Source organism: Peromyscus eremicus, chromosome 9 (assembly GCF_949786415.1).
Source record: "Peromyscus eremicus chromosome 9, PerEre_H2_v1, whole genome shotgun sequence".
Taxonomy (NCBI): domain Eukaryota; kingdom Metazoa; phylum Chordata; class Mammalia; order Rodentia; family Cricetidae; genus Peromyscus; species Peromyscus eremicus.
In genome coordinates this window covers 92,409,344-92,430,333 of record NC_081425.1, presented here as the reverse complement: position 1 = coordinate 92,430,333, position 20,990 = coordinate 92,409,344, and the positions used below count along the sequence as shown (strand labels likewise).

At 50.8% G+C, this 20,990-nt stretch overlaps 1 protein-coding gene across 3 annotated transcripts; it reads left to right on the top strand.

Annotated features, from left to right (window-relative positions):
* The first annotated feature begins 2,384 nt into the window (after nt 1–2,384).
* On the top strand, nt 2,385–19,395 carry LOC131919720 (anthrax toxin receptor-like). Of its 3 annotated transcripts, XM_059274134.1 has the most exons (16): nt 2,385–2,551; nt 3,731–3,802; nt 5,510–5,591; nt 5,675–5,708; nt 6,594–6,673; nt 6,755–6,823; nt 7,091–7,168; nt 7,261–7,321; nt 9,256–9,360; nt 10,935–11,004; nt 11,515–11,593; nt 12,818–13,090; nt 13,603–13,641; nt 14,596–14,718; nt 15,664–15,741; nt 19,085–19,395. In XM_059274134.1, the coding sequence occupies exons 1-16, from the start codon at nt 2,490–2,492 to the stop codon at nt 19,292–19,294; spliced, it is 1,515 nt and encodes a 504-aa protein (XP_059130117.1). In that variant the 5' UTR covers nt 2,385–2,489; the 3' UTR covers nt 19,295–19,395. The 3 variants fall into 3 exon arrangements, with proteins under 3 accessions (XP_059130117.1, XP_059130119.1, XP_059130118.1); XM_059274136.1 differs by lacking the exon at nt 5,510–5,591 and having other exon boundaries at nt 2,460–2,551; nt 3,735–3,802; XM_059274135.1 differs by lacking the exon at nt 5,510–5,591 and having other exon boundaries at nt 2,509–2,551.
* Nucleotides 19,396–20,990: the final 1,595 nt, after the last annotated feature.

Below are 20,990 nucleotides of genomic sequence, written 5' to 3'. Positions count from 1 at the left end.
GCAGGCATGGATTAGACCTGGAAGAGAAGCCATGTGTGTTGAAGGTAGCAGAGCTAGTGGGTCAGGGCTGCCCAAGAGATATGATATCAAGACCCCAGATGCTGGACATGATGTTTGCCCGGCTTGGTTTAGCTTTGCTTTAGTCTGATCTTCCCTTGCTATGTCTCCATTTCTTCTTTTTGGAGTAGAAGATCTTACTCTGTGCTAGTGTATGTTAGAAACACGTGGTTTGCTCTTGGATGTTATTGGAACTCACTGCTTGAGACTCTGAAAAGATTATGCACCTGTACTTTTGAGCAGTGTTGGGACTGTTAAAAGACTGCAGGGACTTTTGAAAGTAGACTGAGTGCATTTTGTCTTCTGAGACAGCCATGAGCTGACAAGGAAAGGGACTTTTGTTGGTTTTGGTGTCAAGTTGACAGTGGGTGGACATGTGGTGGTTAACATTATCAACTTGACAGGATCTGGGGTTGCTGAGGAGACACATTTCTGGACATATATATGACAGAGTTTCTGTTTTGGGTTACCCGAAGTGGGAAGACCTGTGGTAAATGTGAGCAACACGGTTCCATGGGCTGGAGTCTCAGGCTGAACATTCTTTTTCTTCCTCTTCTTCTTTTCCTCTTCTTCTTTTCCTCCTCTTCTTCTTCCTCTTCTTCCTGCTCTTCCTCTTCTTTCTTTTCCTCCTCTTCCTCTTCTTCCTCCTCTTCATCTTTTCCTCCTCTTCCTCCTCCTCCTCCTCCTCCTCCTCCTCCTCCTTCTTCTTCTTCCTTCCTCCTCCTCCTCCTCCTCCTCCTTCTTCTTCCTTCTTCCTTCTTCCTTCTTCCTTCTTCTTCTTCTTCTTCTTCTTCTTCTTCTTCTTCTTCTTCTTCTTCTTCTTCTTCTTCTTCCTTCTTCCTTCCTCCTCCTTCTCCTCCTCCTCCTCCTTCTTTGGTTTCTTTAGCGACAATTTCTCTGTACAGCCCTGGCTGTCCTGGAACTCACTCTGTAGACCAGGCTGGCCTCAAACTCACAAAGATCTGCCCATCTCTGCTTCCTGAGTGCTGGGATTAAAGGTGTGAACCACCAGGCTCTCTTTGCTCTTGGACTACGGATGCGGTAGGTTTAACTGCCTCAAGTTCTTGCTTCAATGACTTGTCTACTGTGCTGTCAAGCTGCAAGCCCAAATAAGCTTTTCTTGCCTTAAGTGGCTTTTGTCAGATGTTTTGTTAGAGCAAAAAGAAAAATGACTAAGTCAGTGACAATTACACGTATGAACATAGCCTTCAGGGAGGTCACGTTCGTGGGCACTAGCATCACTGGAGGTGAGATGCTTCTGTCAGCAGGAGCTTCTGACTCACAGCATTCAAAACACATGAACCAACAAAACCCAGAGGCTATGCCAGCTTCAGATTCACTCCAAACCATTATTCAGATTTCAGAAGGAAGAGATAACCACTGAACTCTCCTCCATCTACCCCATACCTTCAAAAGGGACTTTTGTCTCTTCCTTGATGTGAAGACCAGCAAAGCTGTGGATTGCAGAGCCCTTTGTTTGGGGGATGTGGGTCAGAGGTGAATCCTACTAGATGGAAGGTCACAAAGCCCACTTCCTTCATCTGCTTGCTTTCCATCTGGGGATTGAGAGGGAGAAAAACTGGGAGCGGGGATTTGAGAGTCAGAACGGGAAGATTCCCACAGCACTTTGAGGACTGGGAACTATGATGTCATGGCAGCAGCAGTGACTGGGCCTCCATCTGCCTTCTCCAAGCAGTGTCTGCTGGAGGAGCCCCTTCTTAGGCCAGGGTGGCTGGATGGTGTAGGCTGGTTGAAGGTTAGGTTCCAAAACAGACTTGCATCCCCACTGACCATAGCTAAGGCCCATCTCCCAGAGAAAAATGCCTCTTTTGTGGATGTTGGGAAATGTGGGGGAATTTGGAAATGGGAATGCCGTGAGAAAAGAGTGCAGGTGGCACACAGGTATGAAAAAGGATCCACAGATGTTCGGACAAATCTGATGTTCAAGAACTCAAGAGCACAACAAAGACAATACGGCCCAGGCCTGAGTCAACCTCTGGGCCTGGATTACGACATCCAAGGACTCTGACAACCAAGTGGTGTTAAGTGATGAAAGGGGCCTGGAAACAGAAAATCAAGGGCAAGTGGGGAGCCCAGAGAGGCTACCTATAAGCACTCGGGGGCTTTTCCAAAAAGAGACCCTTCCCTATTTCAAGACCACACAGTCCCTACCTTGCTGTGCTCAGCCACACCAATGAGCCTCTACCATGGGGTCCTTTCAGTTCCACCAGATGGGGCTCTCTAGCTACCCTCTGCCCATTGCTGGCCCTGGAGAAAGTTACCTCTCAGGCTGTTCTAGTGTAGTGGGCATTATTGGTGTAGAGGCCTCTGTTAAGGAAGCCAGTGGAGGGCTGGGGAGGGAGGAAGTGGCCTGGTCCACTGGAACCCTGTATCCACCGAGGGATGTCTCCTTTGTCTTCAGGTCTGAACGCATGTCACGCGCCTGGCCACACGTTCACAAGTTTGTGGAGGATATGGTAAAGAGGGTGTCAAAGTACGACTTGATGCTGCAGGCTCCTTTGGGATGGATGCATGGGGCGTGTCTGGTCGTGCAGAGGACACATTTCTCGGAATTGGGAGGTGCAAGAGTTCCTTATAGAGGGAGCACAGACCCAGGCTGGTGTGCTGAGCAGGGCAGAGGACACAGTCCATTGGTCCCATGGAGTGTCCTGCAGCATTGGCTGCTCTTGCCTGGGAGCTAGGTGTAGAATAGGGACAGAGTTCACCCTCCAGGACCCCTCAGGCTGCAAGGTCTGGAAAGGCAGGGAGAGCAGTAACTCAGGAACTAGCACTTGGTTGCAGAGTGCTGTGGGGGAGGGGGGGGTCAGAAGAAGAGGACAGACAACCAGCTGTGAAGGATACAAGGCAAGGATTCCTAGAGGAAGTCAGGGTGGTATCCGAAAGGATATGGAAATGAGATAACTTCAGTGATGGAGAAGATAAGGACAGAGCGGCCAGTAAGGTGGTCTCAAGGAAGTGGGTGGTCTCTGAGGCTGGTGAGTGCCAGTACCCCAGGTCAGCTTGGAAACAAGGGCATAGGGACTTACTAAGGCAGGCCAAGGGGTTTAGATTTTCCAGTGGGAGCCGGGGTGAGGTGGGGGTGGGACATAGAAGTTTTGTGGAGATTAGAGGAGCAAGATTAAGATTGAGATCCAGCTGAGTCAGCTGAACTAGAGATGGGTCACTGGGAAACTCGGTCAGGGATGCTTGATAGTTTTCTGAGGGTCCTGTGCTAGAGTGCAGTGGGTTGGGAGAAGGGGAAGCCAGAGGAAGAACAATTCCTTGGAGTCAGGCTGAGATGCTGGGAAATCTACAGTAGACAAGAGGTGAGGAGAAGGGGGATCCTATGGAGGAGTCTTGCTTATTCAGCATGGGTGGGTGTGTATATGAGTGTGTGTACATGTATGAGTGTAAGCACATATAAGTGCGCATGTGTTTGAGCACAGGGATGGAATAGGGGACCGATTTGGCTGCCACTTTCTTAGGAGCCACATTTCCATAGGGTTCAGAATCTTTCATGAAATTTACTCAACATCCTCTGCCTACTAGATAAGGCCTCAAAGGGGAAGTGGGGAGAAGAGGGAAAAGAGAATTTTGTATAAGTACCTTCCTTGACATCTTGATGACATCATGTTGAGGTGGTGGCTCCTCATAAACACCTGCTTCCTCCCAGCCAGGATCTGCGGGTGTCCATCATCACCTACTCCTGTAAGGGCAACGTCATCCTACCCCTCACTGGAGACAGGTAAGTGTTTATGTGAAAGCTGATTCAGGAGTGGTGTTTCAGGCCTCTGTGGAACTGAGGGCTTGCAGAGACCTCCATGAGGGCTCCTACGGTGTCTACAGTGGCTTGTTGCCACATGCCTGGATACTGATATTCACTACTAACTTCAGCCTGCCAACCCCTTGAATTCCTGCATCACTGGAACCCATAAACTGGTGCTTCCAGAAGTTTTCAACATTCATGCTTGTCTGTTTTCCACCACTCTTGACTCTTCTCTGGGACCTGGCTATGACAATACACAGGGTTGAGGAGGGTGGAGGATATGTGGATCCCCTGAACAGCCCAGGCTTGTACAGAGCCTGATAAACCTGCTCATCCTCTGCCCGGGTCAGTGGGATAGAGAGACAGCTGGGAGCCAGGGGAAGGTTCTGGGGTCCAGAGAAAGGCAGCTGAGGCCCACTCTGGGAAGGGGGAATCCCAGGGCAGAAGCAAGAGTCCAAGGCTGGCCTGTACACTACAGGCAAATATGTGGAGCAGGTACCCACAGAGGGAGGTGACCCACTTGTCCCCAGAGTACCAGTGAAAGGATGTTGTTGGGGGCTTCAGGAGGAAGAGCTTTGGATGCCTAGCCTGGAACTCCATCCAGAGCAAGAAGAACAGAGCGAGAAAGGCATGATGTTTAGCATTGGGGTGTGCAGAGGCCTAGGAAAGCCCTGTCCAGGGCCTGGGGGTGAAACAGGATGTGTCCCACACCTATGGAGATGACAGCTCCAGTTCACTTGGGGAAAGGAACATGAGTGTTGGCTCCAAGAGTCCAGGAAAGATCTGATATGCCCTGTGGCTTGGATTTGGAGAAACCTAACTGGGTTTGAGTGGCAGAACATCTATGGGAAGGCTTCCCACAGGAAGCCCAGAGAGTCAGTAGGGGCTGGGCACATGGGTGGGGGCTGGGCTGGGCTTGGCAGACTGTGATTTGACCCCACTGGGCCTAATGGGTGTTACCCTCATATTTCCTAGGCTAGGCTGGGCCAGGAAAAAGGTCTTCAGAGCTCAGCTCATGGCAAGATCTCTTTCTCCCCAACAGGAAGCCACCTTAGAGTCCCCTGTTAGTCATCCTGCTGTGTCTGTGCAGCCTTGCCACACTGGATTATCCTCATACCCCACTTCCTGTCCCAGAACAGCTAGCAGACCCAGGCCTGCCTGCCTCAGTCAGTTCTATCTGTCCTAACAGCACCTGACAGACCATGTCACTTCTAGCTTAGGAAGCAACGCAGTTGCCTCATGGACAGCCTCAGGGCCCACCTCCCAGGCTCAGGACTTCTCTGTCGGGAGCTTGTGGAGTCCACAGTTGGGCTCATGTCTAAGTAGACTGACTGGCCGCTGCCTTTAGCAGACTGGAGGAGAAGTCATGCCAGGACTCCGTGACAGGGAAGATGGGAGTTGGGCAGTGACTCAGCTGGTGACATGGCCCTCTTCAGCCCTACCCACCGAGTAACAGACTGCTCAGGAGGGTGACCTCAGCATCAGGGTTCCAGTTAGGAATGTGGGCCCCCATGAGAGTTCTTGGCTTTGACGCTGGCTGAGAACTTCCCTGTCCTCCTACCCCTGTCCAAGCTGCCTTCGTGCTCATGGGATCAGAGACAGAGAAAGGCCCAGGGAAAGCTTGGGGATGTCTTGTCACTGTCCATAGTCTTCATGTCACCTTTATTTTTGATTTTTTTTTTTCAGAGAAGAAATCCTTAAGGGTGTTGAAAGATTGAAGTATAGCGTACCGGCAGGACATGAACACCTTTACCGAGGATTGCGGAAGGTGTGGAGGGCTAGAGCCACCTATGTGTCCACTACTATGGGGTCATCTCACAACGTCTCCCATTTTTCTTTGTTTCCTTGCAGGCACATAGGCAGATAAGAAAGACATACCCAGGAGGTGAGCTGCCTGCACTTTTGTTGGATGGGTCCCCACAGAGCCGGGATTCCCTGGAAAGGCCACGTGCAGATCCTCAGGCCTCTTCCAGTACTTGTCTCATGGCCCCTTCTCTGGGCCTCAGGCCTCTGTGAGCACTGTGTTTGTGATGTTTCTGAGAAGGGTAGGAGGCCCCATACGGCTATGCGTGGGCCTCGATCATGCTGAGGTCTTTGTCCTATAGATGGCCCTGTGAACAGAAAGGAGATAAGTACAGTGACCCATGCAGGGAACCAGGGTTTGGTGTCTCCTTGGCTGCCAGATCTTCCTTTTCCAGTTCTTTTTTCTTAACCTGTCTCTTGCATCCATGTGTCAGGCAGTACAAGGGGCAATGCATAGTAGGACCCATGCCCCTGAGTATAGGCCCATAGCACTTGTCTGGAATAGGTAGGAGCAGATGGGGAAAGATGCTGAGATGTGGAGTCCCTTGTCTAACACCTGTTGACCCATAGTCCTGATTACTGGGCCCACTGTTACCAATAGGACATCTTCAGGGCTGTGCCCAGAGTTAGTACCAGCTTCCACCCTCTTCACTCGGCATGCTCAGCCTCATGGATAGGCTGAGTAGAGACTGGATTTCCCTGAGGGTATAGCCAAATCGACCTCTGTAGACTGCTCCTGACCCCTCTGCCTCCTAATCTGTAGACTAGGTAGTGAACATAGTCCCTTCTCATTCTGGGGATCACTGAATGGTTGGTTCTGGATCTGGGCTCCTGACCCAAGTGGCTAAGGGGATGAGGAAACTGGGCCTCCATTTGGTAGTGCTGGGCTCAACAGCCTGTGGGGGCCCAGAGGTTCTGCGGGCCTCTCCTGGAACCTCAAGCACCAAATCACTCTTGCTTTCCTCAGGTGTCTATCGTCCCAGCATGATCATCTCCTTGCTCAACAGCCCTCTGGATGATGATGCCTACCAGTATTCAGTGGAAGAGGTGAGCCCAGCCAGCTTCAGCTGCATCTCTTCCTTGCTCTCTGCGTTGGTGGCTTATATGTGGCTCTTGTCTTTCTCCTAGGCTGACAAAGCTCGGAGGATGGGAGCGTCTGTTTACAGTGTGGGTGTGGGCAGCTCTAAGAAAGATCAGGTAACTGTCTAGGTGACCAGGTGCCCCTCTGAATCCAGTTAAAGCAACACTCCGCCCAGAGGTGGTCATCTCATCTACCCTGGTGGTTTGGGCAACAGGCGGCCACTGCAGCAGTATGGCGAACCTGACAGACTCTTCCCCTGGGTAGATGGGTGGCCAGAGAACTTGCTGTTTTCAGAGCCTGGGCTATGGGCAGAAGCCAGTGTCTGAGCCATGACTGAATCGAATGGCTCCTGGCTGGATGTTCAAGTCACTTCTCTCTTTTAGATAGTAGGAATTGCAGACAAACCAGAAAATGCATTTCCAAATACGAAAGCGGATCATCTGAATGACCTCATTTTCCCAGTGAGTGCAATGGGTACAGGCAGAGGCGGGCCACCTCACAGGATTCCTGAAGCTTACTTTTCTGACCTTGTTTACTGCTCTCCATGTTCCAGCTAGCTTCCAAGGCCTGTCCATCCCTTAAGTCTTTAGATACACCGATTATATGTATAAAAGGTAAGAGCTGAGGGGACTGTTGTAGGCAGACAAATGTGTTATGTGTGCATGCATATGTTTGTGGTGTGTGGGTGATATGCATACAATGAGTATGAATGCATATCAGTTTCTGGATGGTGTGTAAAGTTTTGTGTGCATGTGGTTTATATGGGTGTATATTCTGTGTGTATGTATTTTTGTGTTATTATATAATGTGTCTTTATGTATAGATTTTGTGTTGTGCATATGGTACATGATATGTATATTTTGATACATTATGTGAACAAGGACCACATGTATGTTGAAATATGGATGTGTGGAATGTGTACATGTGGGGGATGAACACGCATGGGATGGCTATGATTTGGGTATAGCGTAATGTACATTTGGAAGGTACATGGTGTGATGACATAGCATTAAGTGTACAATTACTGCTTATTTATCTCATAACAAAAGTGTAATTGTTAAGCAATTAGGAAAAGGGTACAAAACTTTCAATGAAACCTAGATGGAGCCACCAGTACATCCAGAGAAGCTTGGTAACTTCCAGAAAAGTCAACCACTGAACACTCACGAAATGAGGACAGTAGCATGTCAGTCACTGAGGAATAAAGAGAAAGAATTGGGAGCAGAGGGTATCCACTGTGTTACTAGAAGCATGAGGGACTCTTTGTGCCTACAAAAATATCTTCAAAGACAGCCATGTTCACTTCACCTCAGCACTGAAATGATAGATGCCTGACCCCAAGGACTGGAGCTGACAGGGGTCAGCTTCTGCCTTCTGTCTTTTCCAGCCTCCCCAGGTCAGCTTACAGAGGTCACACATGTGTCTGGTCTTGGGAGAAAGCTGCCTTCCTTTGCCACGATCACGGTGCATTCAGGCTTGGTCGCCATGTGGCTGGCCTTTGTGTCCTGCAAAAGAAGGCAGGCCCGGGAGGCCTGGGTTGCTCTGCTTCCTTCAGTCTTGGCAGCTGGATCCTGACATCTGTGCCCTCCCACAGAGCCCCAGGGCTCTAGGCTTGGGCAGACAGGACTATGCTAGAAAGAAGTGGCATGCACAGGCTGTCAATGAGATTAGAGACTGGATAGAGAGGTGACAGATACACCCTCCAGAAGATGTACGGAACCTGATGATGCTGTTTCTATTCTGGTTCTGGGCTCTATTCTGTCCCTTGGCCTTCCCCGTGCTGTGTAAGAGAGAGGAGATTGCTGTGTGGAGGAGTGCAGAGAAGAAGCCTCCTTCCTCACAGGTTCCCTTCTACTTCTGGGTAAAGGAGCCCAGTCATGCAGCCTTCCTTCATGTTTCTGATTGTCCCATGGACAAAGATGCCTTGGTGTCTGGGCAACTGTGAGAAACCCCAGACGAAAACATGAGTTGTCTCCAATCAGACAGGTACCTCCAGACATCAGTTCAACCACAGACCTGTTGAACTGTTGGCCATCTTGTGTGAACCTGCCACATACAGAGTGCCTGTCTTTTGGAGGGAAGCCCAAGGCAGGATGTTGCACCCCAAGTGAAGCCGAATGGGCTGTGTCTTATGGCTAGCACTGAGTCAGCCTGTGTTCCTGGAGTCTGAAGAGGGAGGAGAGTCCTTGGTCAGCTACCTTTGGGCATCTGAAGTGCACAGGGTACAGGGATGGGCTGTATCTGGGCCCTGAGGCAGCTGGGCAAGGGCACAGGCTGAGGAAATCCTATCTGGCTCCTGTGGGAACAGCCAGCCTGCCGCCTACTCTGTGTCTCCTGTATATGGTCTTCAGTGTCAGAGAGTATCTCCACTGCTGTGAGGAAGAGTGTCAGCAAGCAGGAACCAATACGGATGTTGGCTCACACAGAGATTCTCCCTTGTTGGAGGCCACCTTGAAATTCCATTTTAGGGAGTAGAGAGTCCTGAAAAGATAGATCCGAGAGAATGAAGCCCCCAGCTCTCCTCACGGTTTGAACATTGTCTTTACAGAATCAAACCCGGTGGTAATTCGTGGATATGGCTTTGACTTTGCCATGCGTCAAGAAGAGGTTATTTGCAGGTTCTATTTCAGTGACATTGATATGAGTTTCAAAGGTAAGTGGGGTCACTTCTCTTAGTCAAGTCTCTCCACCCTCATTGACTGTCCTGCTGGACACCGGGGTAGTGTGTCTAAGTGAAAAGAGCCCTGGCGGAGATACCTGGGATGCCACCTCCTTCGCTGGCACTTTTACCAATACTCTTTTAAACTTACTATATGCGAGAAAAATTCATGTTTTTATTTTTTATTCCCTGCCCTACATTCATCTAATTCTTATATATTTTTTATTATTAGACAACTTTTTAATTTATTCCTCATTTTATATCATTTCCTTTCCTTCTTCAAACTTCTCCTATCTCCCCAGGCCCCATTCCCTCTCAAGTCCCTAGCCTCCTCTTCTTTGTTATTGTCACACATAGAATAGATAGACCTGCTGAACCCATCCACTGTTGCACGTACATGATTCCAGCCTGAGCCCTTGGCATTGGACAATCATGTAGGGCTCCTCCACGGGGAGACTCCTTTACCCTCCTGCTCTCAGAATCCCTTAGTGGCCTATAGATTTTTGTCTTGGGTAGCAGACAGTCTTTTTGCTTTTCTGTTTTCCCTTTCTACTGCAGTTTTAGGAATACTTTTATGTCATTTTTAAAGCCCCCCCCCCAACATGTATATAATTTTTTTCCCCCCGAGTTAGGGTTTCTCTGTGTAACAGTCCTGGCTAACATTGAACTCGCTCTATAGACCAGGCTGGCCTTGAACTCACAGAGATCAGTCTGCCTCTGCCTCCCGAGTGCTGGGATTAAAGGCAAGAGCCACCACCACCTGGCATGACGTATTTTTCATGATTTAATTTGTATTTTCCTCCTTACATTTAATTGTAATTTTGTTTTCTGGTTTTCTCATTATTGGGAAATTTGCTTGTTTTTTCTCTTCTTACTAGTCTCCAATTATTTTCTTCTTCCTTGTCCACAGTTTTCTTCTCCACTCCTCTAATTATTTATCTTTTCATTTATTTAAAAACTCCCTTTCTCCACTTGCCCTGTCTGAGTCCTTTATCTTGTTTACTATCCCCATACTTATCCTAAATAAACATGGACACAATGGATTTTTTCAACTATAAATAAAAATGAAATCATGTCGCTTTTCAGGAGAATGGATAGATCATCATGTTAAGCAAAATAAGCCAGATCCAGAAAGACAAATGCTACATGTTTTCTCTCACAAGTATAATCTCCCCACCCACATGCATGTGCGCGAGCGCAGGTGTGTGTGTGTGTGTGTGTGTGTGTGTGTGTGTGTGTGTGTGTGTATGTGTGTATGTGTGTGTGTGAAAGTGCGTGCGTGTGTGTGTGTGTGTGTGTGTGTGTGTGTGTGTGTGTGTACTTAGGTTATGAAAGGGGAAGGTGATCATAGTGCTTAGTAGGTGAGCCCTGAGGTGCAAGGCTCTTGCTGCCTGCTTCTACCAGGCACCAGAGTGCTCTTTGATGCTGGGCAGAGTTGGGGTCCACCAACAGTCTTTGGATTGAAGAAGGTAGAGAGGAGATTGCTGCTTATTGATCAGCTCTGCAGGTAGAGGGCAACAATGGTGGAAGGGACGCATCTGTTGGCCATTCTTGTCTTTTCCTTTTAGATGTAAAAGCCTTCAATCTAACCAAGACTACGGTTACTTGTCCTGGACCGATCGTAGAGGAACCAGGAAAGTAAGTGGCCCTTGTTGGAGGCCTCGAGGGAAGAGATCAGTGTTTACCAATATAGTGTGGAATCTAAGATGTCCCCACTGCTGTAGAACACCTGTCTGCCTGCAGCTGGGCTCCAATACCCTCCCGCCTGGCCCTGTCAGTGGCCCCCATGGTACTGAGTGGTGCACAGTGCTCAGGCTTTACTGAGGGTGGGATGCAGGAGATGATGGGACTGAGGGCCGCAACATCTTCTCTGATCATCTCTCTGGTACAAGCCAGCATGGTGAGTCCATGCCCATCTCCCTAATGCCTTAGCTCAAAGGCCATGGAATGTAGGTGCCTCTCATGGTCTAACCTGCAGCCCTTCACTATCATTGCAGAGGTTCACTCCTAGTTCCTTTCTTTACCCATAAGTCCACTCTGCAGCAGTTTGGAGTGTCTGAGATTTAGTATGACCATGAGAAGAACTGGGGTTATTTCTTGGTAGGTCCTTGTGGCCAAGCTGTTTCTCAGTGTCTGTCTCTGTGTTAGAGTGATCCATGTTCTACTCAGCCTGGACAATGGAAGAAACTTCCTGAATAAAAATTTATTCATTGCCAGCAAGCTATGTGTGAGTACCAGGGTGGGGCTGAGACCCCATCTGCACAGACCCTCTGGTTGGTGCAGGTCTACCCAGTAGGTCAAAGGGGCAGAGAGGTTCCAGGCAGGCCCCAAGGGCAGCTTATACACACAAACAACTTATGTGACCCAGCCCAGTTTCCAGAAGGGCCAGTGAGGCATGCACCAAGCTGTCTGCCAGGGCCTGTCCATGATGTCTAGGGCACGTAGCCCTTCCACAGGGGTGTCCCAGGTTCAGGAATACAAAAGTCCACCACTTCAGTCAGGGTGTATGTGACAAAGAAATGGAGCCCTGGACACTAATGTTGCCCCACACATACTCTAGACCCCCTGCCCTGAAGCCTGTTTGGTGACAACAGAGCCCAGTGCAGTGTGACAGAAGAGGGTGTCAAGGAAAAGGAGGTTTCTCTCAGCTTATAAGAACCCCTCAGAGTTGAGTGGCATCTTCGGGTTTGCCTGGCTCATCCCTCACCTCCACACGTAAGTTGGGAGGATGAACTCAGATTTCTGCCCTGTAGGCACTCACCACCTAACATTCCCAGACGTAAGTACTGAAGCAGAGAAGCCCCATGTCTTCAGCCCCCAACAGCAGCTATTGTTACATCTTCCAGTCAATGGTCTCAGCTTCCAGCCAAGCATCACGGGGTCCCAGGCACCTTCTCCCAGCGATTTCTACAGCCTTTGCTCTTAGCAGGCCTCTGACTCAGTAGGGTTGGGCAGGCTGCAGCCTGCTCTAGGAGGCAACTGGGAGAGTAGTCCCAATCCTGAAGTTCTGTGGCCTGAGCCTGAACCAAGACTGTGAACTCAGACCTTGCTAAGTACCCATGAGGGTGGGCACTGCTTAGGTCACAAGACGGGCCTCAGAGGGAGAAGGGTGAGCACCAGGCTGTGGAGTTGGGAAGTGGGAAGAGAGGTCTTGCAGCCTCTCCCGGAGATTTGGTCACCCATAGCCTAGTGCCCTGTCAGCTGAAGCCATAGTGAAGGCTGTGATCCTCAGACCACGGAGAATCCTGGGCCATCCTTACCTTGGCAAAAGCCTTGGAGCAGGGCCAGAGGTAGGATCTCCTGGTGACCCATCAGTTCTGAGAAGTCCAGGAATAAGAAAGAGGATGAGAAGCCAAGCTGCAGATATCTAGGAGGGCCTTCCACCATGGCCCTTGGTCTCTGCGGGATGTGCTTCTGGCGGTGGTTGGCATACAACCTTCCTCTATCCCAGGGCAAATCCTACACTACAGACGAAGCCACCACCACCACTAGGGAACTCACAACTAAAACAATGACCACCACGACAACGACCACCACCACAACGACCACCACGACGATCCCGCGTACCACAACGACTCTACCGACAACCACCGTCCCCACCACCCCGCTGGTCACAAAGGAACTGAAGCCAAGCATCGACAGATTCATTTTTGCCCCTATACTCCTGGTCCTGCTGCTGACTCTGTTACTGACTGGCTGTTTCTGGCAGCTGTGCTACCTTCCGGTGAGTGCCCCTACATGCTCAGTCTGGGGCCCAGGAGCACGCCCTCCCTCCGTCCAAGAGGCATAGACGCAAGGCAGCACCACGACCCTGGGGACGGCAGAGCACAGAGACAGAACTGTCAGGTCCCATCTCTATCCAGGGGAGCAGACAGTAGAGAAAGCCAACAGGAGCCCGGAGGTCAGGGGAGACCGCAAGACCCTGGGCTTCTCTTAGAGGAAGGGAAGGAGCGTGGGTTCTCACGCAGGTGGGGCTCGGCAGGTTGGCAGCACTTAGCGGCTGGGCTTCTCCAGGATCAGCACCTTGACTCGGCTCATCACTCCCACCTGCAGAGAAGGGTGGGGGCTCCAGCAGATCAGGGGGGCTCCCCGTTGCGCACGGCAGCACAGGCTTGAGCGCCCACACCCATTCCAGGATATGTGCATCCCTGCTCCAGACCAGCTTACCCTGTCTGCTGAGCTGAGGCAGAGCCCATTTTTTACACACCAGCTTCTTTTGTCTGTTTTACCCTCCAGCCTGTTGAGGAGCTGCCCCCGCCTAAGCCCGAACCACAGGTAAGTCATGCTTTGGATGCGGATACTGTCACATGCCTAAGGACAATAACCTTCAAAAGAGGCATCGAAGACCTGTCTGTACTCGGGAAGGAAGAAGGGTAGAGCATCTCAAAGGGTCTACGACGGGGCTCACGGTGACGTCAGTCAAAGACTCTTAGGATCTCCTGCCTTGGCCACACAATCAGCACCATGCAGCACTGTTTCAGCATGAGCAGCTGTTATCTACTGACTCCGTGGTTTTCAGGGGACCTCAAAGGACTCTGATGCTGAGGTTGCAGCTCAGATCCTGAGAACAGACTTCTGTGTCAAGCCCTGGTCCCCATCCCCATGTTGGAGGTGGTCTTGCTCCGTTAGATCTGTCTTCATCCCTGTCTCCTGGCAGGGTAGAGGGGTTGGCTGGGATCCGCCTAAAGACCTGAGGTTAGATAAGGAGGGTGAAGGAGTCCCAGCTGGCCCTGAGCTGTGAGGGATGTCCCCAGGGAAGCACAGGAACAAGGTGGATGGGCATCTGTGGCTCAAGTCAGGTGAGAACCAGAAGTCATAGTGAGAGGCTGGGGCAGGTGGAGCCTGGTTTGGGCTGGGATAGAAACAGCCTCCCCATCTTGCCAGGACTGTGCTGACTGCAGAGTGGCCTGGGTAAGGATATGCCTGTGCAAAGGCCAGAGGCAGATGTAAGGGACAGTTACCTGGCTGGTGCTGGCTTACAGTACAGCAACCAGGCCAGGCTTCGGCCAACCAGGCTGACCTAGGAAGTGGGTTGTTATTACTTTGAGAAGCTATGACTCTGAGAACTGTGGGGAGGGAGCTCCCTGCTTTTCTCTCCATGGAAGACCTCCCCAAGGTGTGGGTTACATTTTTCCATTCACCCCAAAACAAGAGCTGAGTGGCCCCACAGTGCCAAGTGCTGTGAAAAGCACAGACAAGGATCAGACAGGTTTTTGTCTCTCCTATCAGCCCAAAAAGAAGAAACTGCCCCCTCCTCCAGTGTCTCCTCCAGCACCACCTGTAAATCCATCCCCCATTGTGATCATCTGCTGCTGTACCTGTGGTAGCCTGTCTGTGAGCAGAGATGTGGAGGTGAGAGGGCCCCAGGGGGGCTGTGACTCCAGCCTGCCTGGTTGCTGGAGGATGCAACTCTAGGGAACAGGATCTGAACTGATATGTATATGAGAACAAGCAGATGTGGTCCCTCCCTTATCCTAGGGAGGAGAGCACGCAGGAGGGTCCCAGACCAGCAGTCCTCCAAGTCTTCTTTCATCTAGGAGGTCCAGGTCTGAAGGAGGGAAAAGTTGGCTTGGAAGTGGCTTGGGGTCTCGTCTCTGGTTTCTACCTGGATTTGTCCTCTTCCTCCTTGGTCCTGCCTCTGTGATGATCCCTGCTTCCTTCTGGAAGCTTTTAGTTCCTCTGCAGCCTCGCAGGCTAGCTGAGACCCAGTCCCACCTATCTCCTGCCAATGGCATGAAGAGAAGTCAACACAAGTTCTCCAGCGGAAGAGAAGGCTACTGGCCCTGGGCCTAGCCTAGCATGTAGGGCCTGGCCCCACCTACCACACCAGGCCTATTGAGTCTGAACTTTAGAGCTGAGGTTGTAGGGTTCCCAACCCCTAGAGCTCAGGCTCTTCTGCTCTCTATATTTCTGCCTCGGTCTGTGTCACCTACACTGAGCAAGACATAGGCTGCTTAACCTGCCTCTCCTGTGTGGCCCTTCTCCAGGTCTATGTCCACATCATGGCTCCCCTAAAGGCCTCTGCTTGCCATCACACACCCCTCCAGCCTCTAAACTTTTCCAAAGCCAGCTTCTCTCCCCACCGAGACCTATGTTGACTCATCCCAGATTCTTAAACTGTGTCTCACAGTGATGGTCCCAGGCACTCAAAGCTGTAAGCTCCTCTCTCCAGGAGCACACTTGGGCTCCTTCTCAGAATTCCTTGAGCACAGAGTCCTAGAACAAGGACCTGTGTGCCTTCTCAGGCGAAGTCCATGCCCTGCTTCTTCCTCATGATCGCATGATTCTGTTTTTCAGGGCAATGTGACCGTGTGCAACTTCAACCCCCAAAGCTGCCACCAGTTGCCACTGATGTGGCCTCAGACTGATGACCAGGTGAGTGGGCCCCAAGGCCACTCCAAAGGGGCAGAATGGCAACTTCTTTTGCCTGTGACAGATGCCTTCTAGGACTGTGGCTCAGAACCATGTCCTAGCATGAGCTGAGGAAGAATTCCCAGGACATGAGACCTAGTACTCATGAGCCTCCTAGAGCCTCTATGAAGTCAATGGCTGGTCACTTTGGCCATAGCTGACCGTGCTGTCTGAGCAATAGTGACCCCATTTACCAGTCAGTAAAGGTCCTTTGTGTGTGTGTGTATGTGTGTGTGTGCTCAAGCATGTGCATACACATGTATAAGCAGGCATTCTTGCCTGTGTATGTGAACAAATGGAGGTCAGAAGTCAATAATGCATGCCTTCCTCAATTGTTTGCCCCTTAATTTTTGAGACAGGGTCTCTTATTAAACTTGTAGCTTGCTGTTTCTACTAGACTGCTTTGCCAGTGATCTTACAGAATCTGCCTATGCCTTACTCAGTTGTGGGGTTAAGAACATACACGACTGTGCCCAGCTATTATGTGGGTGCAGGGGAGGTGACTAAGGTCACTCTTACAGGGCTACTTCAGGTCTGGCTCATCCTAATGATGCTTTCTGGACTCTGGCTGCCCAGTTTATGGTGAGCATGGCAGTTGTTGGTAGAACGGGGTGTGAATCCTGTCCTGAGCCTAGAGGAAAGGTGGTAAAGAGTGCCCTTTGCCTTCTCCAGTCCAAGGTCCATGGCTGCTCTGGAACTGGGAATGTGACATATGGCAGAGAGCAATGTCGGAAGAAGTGAATAGAGGCTCCCATGGGTATATGTATAAGGTCTCTAAGCTGTGTTATAAAATACATAAGAATATCAAAGAGAGCCAGGCAGTGGCACACACCTTTAATCTCAGCACTCAGGAGGCAGAGGCAGGCAGATTTCCGTGAGTTCAAGGCCAACCTGGTCTACAGAGTGAGTTCCAGGACAGCCAGGGCTACACAAAGAAAAAACGCTATCTTGAAAAAAAAAAAAAGTACAAAGAGAAGGGAATTTTGAAAGAGGCTTCATTTTGGAAGATACTGCTTGAGAAAGTTTAGTGCCACCAAGAAGTTTTATCTAAACAGCTTCATGTTAGCCCCACAGGTAGGCCTAACAATTCTTCAGTTGATCAGACTCATGAATTATTATAGCCCCTTACAAAGTGTCTGCTCATGCTCTGATAAACACAACAGTATCCTGAGGAGAAAGAGGGAGGAAGAGTGTAAAGGGGTTTTTTGAAAAACACTACCCAACAATTCCTGTCTATGTTCCACTTGCTGGAGCTCACTCCCATAACCACCTTGGGACACATTACTTCCTCGCTGAGCACCCTGTACCCCTTAGCAAAATCCACTCGCTGTTGTGAAGAGGGTAAATGGATGTAGGGTTACTTGACAGCATTTGATTTTGCCGACCCCTTTAAGAGCTGAGTTACACAGACAGCAGATCAGCAGTAGGCTTAGCAGCCCTTCTGGTCTGACTGGAAGTGAGCAACATGGGAGGCTTTTGTAAAAGGCCTAATAAAGACTCTTCAGACGGTTACCTGGGCACAAGAAGCTGACAGAGGGACATACAGGCAAATGTGGAGTGAGTCCAGTCTGTGTGGGCCCGGGCTTCCAGGTTGGAGTGTGTGGCAGCAGGCGGGTGGGCGGGGGGGGGGGGGCAATCCCAGGACTGTGCACAGTGGGGGTGGGCATAGAGTGAGATAGAGACCTTAGCGGGGGGTGGGCATAGAATGAGATAGAGACCTCAGCGGGGTGGGCATAGAGTGAGATAGAGACCTCAGTGGGGGTGGGCATAGAGTGAGATAGAGACCTCAGTGGGGGTGGGCATAGAGTGAGATAGAGACCTTAGCGGGGGGTGGGCATAGAGTGAGATAGAGACCTCAGCGGGGTGGGCATAGAGTGAGATAGAGACCTCAGTGGGGGTGGGCATAGAGTGAGATAAAGACCTCAGTGGGGGTGGGCATAGAGTGAGATGGAGACCTCAGCGGTGTGGGCATAGAGTGAGATGGAGACCTCAGCGGTGTGGGCATAGAGTGAGATGGAGACCTCAGCAGGGGGTGGACATAGAATGAGATGGAGACCTCAGCGGGGGGTGGGCATAGAGTGAGATGGAGACCTCAGAGGTGTGGGCATAGAGTGAGATAGAGACCTCAGCGGGGTGGACATAGAGTGAGATGGAGACCTCAGCGGGGTAGACATAGAGTGAGATGGAGACCTCAGCGGGGGGTGGGCATAGAGTGAGATGGAGACCTCAGAGGTGTGGGCATAGAGTGAGATAGAGACCTCAGCGGGGTGGACATAGAGTGAGATGGAGACCTCAGTGGGGTGGACATAGAGTGAGATGGAGACCTCAGCAGGGGGTGGGCATAGAGTGAGATAGAGACCTCAGCAATGTGGGCATAGAGTGAGATAGAGACCTCAGTGGGGTGGACATAGAGTGAGATGGAGACCTCAGCGGGGTGAACATAGAGTGAGATAGAGACCTCAGTGGGGGGTGGATATAGAGTGAGATAGAGACCTCAGTGGGGGTGGGCATAGAGTGAGATAGAGACCTCAGCGGGGTGGACATAGAGTGAGATAGAGACCTCTGTCTCACTGGGTTGAGAGGCAGGTGTATTGAGAAGCACTGTTTATCCCCCATCTGGCTTCCTTGCATCTCCTATGTGAGAAAACAATGCCCATCCCTTTGGATGGTTCAATCGACCTGTTAATAGTCCTGAACTCACCCTATTTCCTGCCCCAGAGCATGCGTGGCCCCTTGTACTTGTTACGGACTGCACACTGAAGTGTAGAATGACTTCAGTGAGCTAAAGTCAAGTTGTTTCCAGGAGCCCATGCTTGTGAGGTTGTGGAAGAGTCCCTGCCCTTTACGGCCTCTGGAGATGAAGCCTCAGCCTTCCGTAGTGTTAGGCCCTTTCTCTACCTACAGAGCCAGCAAGGCAGAGCTCTCTGGGAGCCCCCTGCCCATACCAACCCTGGCGTTGTCTGCTGCTGAGGTTTGCAGATGCTCCTTTCACATCTCTAGCATGGCTCCCCACCCCCAAATCCTTAATCGCATTTACAGAAATCCTTCTGCTGCATAAGACACACAAAAACAAAGTTTCTCAGAACCTGCGTCTCTTTCCTGGTCTCCACACCATTCAGTCTCCTGCTACCTGCAGCAGATCTAGAAGGAAAGCACAAGTGGGTGGGTAGGACCCAGGGAAGAGGAGGAGTCACCCAAGCTTAGCCTGTAGTGCTGTGGTGCTTCCTGCCACCCAACCAAGCAACCACAGCTTCCAGGGCCTGCTTGCAGTGGTATCTCAGTGTTCTGTCTCTCCTCTTCCCTGCAGGGGCCGTGCATCAGCTTTGCTCTCCTGAAGGCCCTCTGTGCTCAGGACCCCTGTGGCCCCAAGGCCATCCTGCCACCCAGCCGCGAGTGTCTGCCTCTAGCCTCCTGCTCTCAGTGCAGCCAGTTCCCAGGCAGCTGCGCCAGGCTTCCGTCCAGGCTGCAGTTGCTCACCCCCTCTTTCCAGAGTCCCACGATCACTCCAGCCCACTGAGCGAACCCCTCAGCTGCCACAGAGCCAAGGCTGAGAGGGCTTGGCTCCGGTGCCCTGTGTATCAGGGTGAGGATTTTAATAAAAGAAATAGTAGATTGGAACTTGCTGCTCATTAACAAATCTGTCTCCCAGGGAGATGCTCTACTTCTTGAGATGTGATTCTGCTGCAGGACAGGACAGGGCTCTCTAGCATCATGTGACTAGACAAGGGCCACTGTTATTTCTGACGACTCTGTCTTTATCTGTCCGAAGGGAAATTTTTCTGTAAAACCCCTTTCTCCCAAATTTTGAGTTAAAAAGACCGGCTTAGTCTCCTTCCTTCAGTTTTTATAAAGGAAAGCATTTGAATTTCTCATTTGTTGAATCCTGTGATCCTGGTCTCTAGTTTTAGGCTACTCCTGTCTTAGATGGGTCCTAGAGGGAGGCAAGGCCTCTTCAGGACCAAGACTTCTCATTCCAGATCCATCATGCCATCCCTGAGTCCAGCAGAGTTCAGAGGGTTCTCTGGACTTCTCTGGAGGAGACAAATATGTATTGTGTCCTTCGTCAGTATCATGTACGCTCCGTGAGAGCTGTGCCTTGTGTGCTCAACCATCCAGCCTGCCCAATTGTATCCATGTGCCTACACACCGGAGCTGACAGAAGAAGCTAGCAGCTGCTTACACTGTAGATCTTGAGCTGCTATACTATGGGTCCTGCATCTGTGTGCTTAACCTCTTGGAGGACGCAGAACTTCCATCTGGTCCCATTTTCGGACTCATTTCCAGAGTGCCTGTGAGAACCTGTGCTGGTTAGATTTTTTAAATCAGCTTGATAGAAATTAGAATCACCTGGAAAGAAGGGACCTCAGCTGAGGAACTGTCTCCATCAGTCTGACTTGTGGCCATGGCTTAGCAGAGCACTTCCTGGCTTTAGAATGCCTTTGTCCTGTAGCATGTCACCTAAGATGTGCCCAGGGTGCCTTCATATAGCTTGAAGACATTTCACATCTTCACTTGGGTCAACAGTCCTCCCATCCATCCCAGGGTGTGACTTAGTCCCACTGGACCTCACAGCAGGCTTCCTTACAGAAGGTAAGACATAGACAGGTAACAGGGTGCTACTGAGATATCCTTTGGCCTCACAGGCACTCTCTGGAAGAACTGGCCCAAGGAGGCTGTCATTTCCAAAAGCTCACCCTCCCCCTTCCCACCTGTGCTAACTTAGCCATTGATGAGTCAAGATCTGTTCAGGCTTCTCAGATGGTTGTCCCTGGGCTAAGCAGAGGATGGAATTCTCTTTCAAAGGGAAGATTACTGGCCTGGCTTGGGAGCTGAAGCCTAGGACCATGATTTCCAAGAAGAAGGAGAAAGGTGAGAGGAGATACACCAAGGGTAGCCGAAGGAGACCTGACCAGAAAGCCTCTGTCTTGTCACCAACAGATGCCTTCAGCATCCTGTGTGCACCCCGCCCAGGACACCAACGGCCTGGGGTGTTGGGTGGATGCTGACACAGGTGAAGAAAGTTCTCGGAGGCCAGCCAGGACTTCCTTAACCTTCTATTGGCTGCACTACTGCTGTGGTTCAGCTTGCTCAGGAAGGAAAAAATCCAGGCCACTCTTTCCAGTCTACATTCTCTCCCTTGACAGCCAGGAAGGGCCTAAGGGCCAGTCCACTCTACCCAGCTCGACACCTAGACAGATTAGGCTCCTGTTGGG